This window comes from Solenopsis invicta, chromosome 12, assembly GCF_016802725.1.
Source record: "Solenopsis invicta isolate M01_SB chromosome 12, UNIL_Sinv_3.0, whole genome shotgun sequence".
NCBI classification, from domain to species: domain Eukaryota; kingdom Metazoa; phylum Arthropoda; class Insecta; order Hymenoptera; family Formicidae; genus Solenopsis; species Solenopsis invicta.
Genome location: NC_052675.1, coordinates 3,838,114 through 3,840,417, shown reverse-complemented (window position 1 = coordinate 3,840,417; position 2,304 = coordinate 3,838,114). Strand labels below are relative to the sequence as shown.

Sequence of the window (2,304 nt, the reverse complement as noted above, 5' to 3'; positions counted from 1 at the left end):
GTGTTTTAATTGATGTTCTAGCGTAAACAACTGGATTTATAGTCTTGGTAGGTTTCCTCTCTAGAATATAGTCAAAGGTGGGCTAGCTGCTTTTCTCCTAAATTCTTGTATTTCCTTTTTAATGTCTCGTTTAGGAAGTGGAGAAAGGGGAGTAGTAATAGGAGGCTCCAGCTGCGGTGATTCTTCTGATAATGGAAGGACAGGAAGCAACTCGGACCAAAATTCCGACGGATCGAATTCGCGGATTAAATGTGATTCTCTGCGGAGGGCAAGAAGCGTCTGCAGCCTCTTGCCTTGCCGCAATGGGTCTTCTTGCCCATGTTGCTTTTCGAAAGATTGCGATTTTGTCGATTAATAATAAAAATATAATTTCTAGTAAAAAAATATAAAATAATTTCTTACCGGTTTCCGTTTTCTAAATTAATTAGAGAAAGAGGATTGCTATGAAAAGCGTATGCGTAGGAGTACGGCGTGAGGAACAACAGGAGTGAACTTGAAAATTATATATTAAATTATTAACTGATCAAATATTTAGATTTTGAATTTTTAAGTCTGACAATTGATTTTAATTTTGTTATGTTCTTTACTTCGGGAAAATAGAAGATCTCTCTTTTGTCTATAACTGATACGCTTTATTACGAACAATGGATAATACCCGAGCTGGAAGAGATTTAACTATAACACGTATAGCTGCGTGTGCTCGGTCGCTCTGTCTGCGTTGCACTCTCAGAGTGCAGTAGAGTGTACTCTCTTACTCCTGGCGGCAACATCTCCCTTTTTTTTAAAGCATTCTCCATAGTCGCCGAAACGTTGGAGTGGGGAACATCTCTTGCGACTAGTGATTGTGAACATCAGAACGTCTGAGTGATTGTGTGTCTGGCTGTCTATCTGGAACAGAATCCTTGTCATCTGGAACAGAGTCTTGATTGCCTGCAGAATTGATGTTAGATACGTTGTCTGAAGTAGTGAGCTGAAAGTCAGGGTTTATTATCTTTGATTCAGCTTGCTTTTGAATCGAATTTGAGAGATCAAATGTTTTCAATAAGATTTCCAGTGGCATCTGTTCGTCTTGTAAGGTTTCTTCAGTTTCGTCACAGAGACGGGATCTCAACTGGTTTGCATGCGCTCTGATTAAGCGATGTCTGGTATCAACTGATATATTATATAGAACTCGGCCAATACGTTCCATAATTTTGCTTGGAATCCATTTCTATTTGTTGTTGCTGTAGATTTTTACATAAACCTTTGAATTAATTTTAAATGTTTTTGGTTTAGCTCCATGTTTGTGATCGTATTGAATTTTTTGACGTATTTTAATATGATCCTTGTGCAACTGTCTTTGCATTGGTGACTTGAGTAAATCAAGAACAGTACGCACAGGTCTGCCCATCAACGCCTCAGCAGGAGAAACTTTATTTTGAACGTTTGGATTAGGTGTCGATCTGTATTGTTGAAGAAATACAGGCACGTGTTTGCGGATATTCTCCCCGTTGATGAGTTTCTGAAGTCCTCTTTTGAAGGTATCCATAAATCTTTCAGCTTGGCCGTTGGAGCTAAGATTGAAGGGTGGTGTACGATGATGCTGTATGAAAGGCAGAATGATTAAAATTTTTCCGAAATAAACTGAGTTCTATTATCAGTAACTAGGGTTTCTGGAGTGCCGAAACGAGCGAAAATGTCTTCCATGATCTCAACGGTGCGTTGAGCCGTAATGGTTTGTGTAGGAATAATTTCCGGCCACTTCGAAAAAGCGTCAATGACAATTAAGTAGTATTCCCCGTTGATGGGGCCTGCATAATCTGCATGAAGTTGTTGCCATGAATGCGTAGATGTAGACCAACTTGCAAGTGGAACTTTAATTGGAGATTTTGCAGCAGAAGCGCAATTGTGACAAGTTTTGACGAACTGTTCAATCTCATTGTCCCATTCCGGGCCAGTATACATAAGAGCGTGCAATGGCTTTCATACGCTCAATACTGGGATCCCTTATGTAATTGCTTAAGGATGGGCACTCGGTATTGGCTCGGAATTACCAGTCGTTCCTTGAATAATAAACAATCCTGAGAGTGCTTCTTTACGGCAAAAAAGGTTTGATATCTGAGTGTGGTGATACAGATGCAGGCCATTTTGAAAGTGTATAGCCCATAATTTGTTGTAATATTGAATCTTGTTTGGTGGCTGCTTTAATTTTGTCAAATGTTATAGGAATAAATTGTAATGAGTCCTGTAAAACCGTTGACAATTCTTCCTCTATTTTGATTGAGGCAATAACGAAATCCTCTTCTGGTTTGTGATGTTCGTCGA

The 2,304-nt window shown here is 39.2% G+C and overlaps 1 protein-coding gene across 1 annotated transcript; it reads right to left on the bottom strand.

The window, feature by feature from the left end:
- Positions 1-835: 835 nt before the first annotated feature.
- Positions 836-1,944, bottom strand: LOC105198741 (uncharacterized protein K02A2.6-like). Its single transcript, XM_011165576.2, has 3 exons — positions 1,645-1,944; positions 1,244-1,582; positions 836-970 (listed from the first exon to the last, which is right to left on the bottom strand). Exons 1-3 carry the CDS (start codon positions 1,942-1,944, stop codon positions 836-838), a joined length of 774 nt encoding a protein of 257 aa, XP_011163878.2.
- Between the last annotated feature and the right edge of the window lie 360 nt (positions 1,945-2,304).

Bases quoted from the DNA above. Each gene is read 5' to 3' on its own strand.
- LOC105198741 (XM_011165576.2), bottom strand. From the start codon at position 1,944: ATGTATACTGGCCCGGAATGGGACAATGAGATTGAACAGTTCGTCAAA. The intron at 1,583-1,644 runs GTTACTGATAAT...CCTTTCATACAG, and splicing joins TCGGCACTCCAGAAACCCTA to CATCATCGTACACCACCCTT. The intron at 971-1,243 runs GTTTATGTAAAA...CCTGACTTTCAG, and splicing joins CATTTAAAATTAATTCAAAG to CTCACTACTTCAGACAACGT.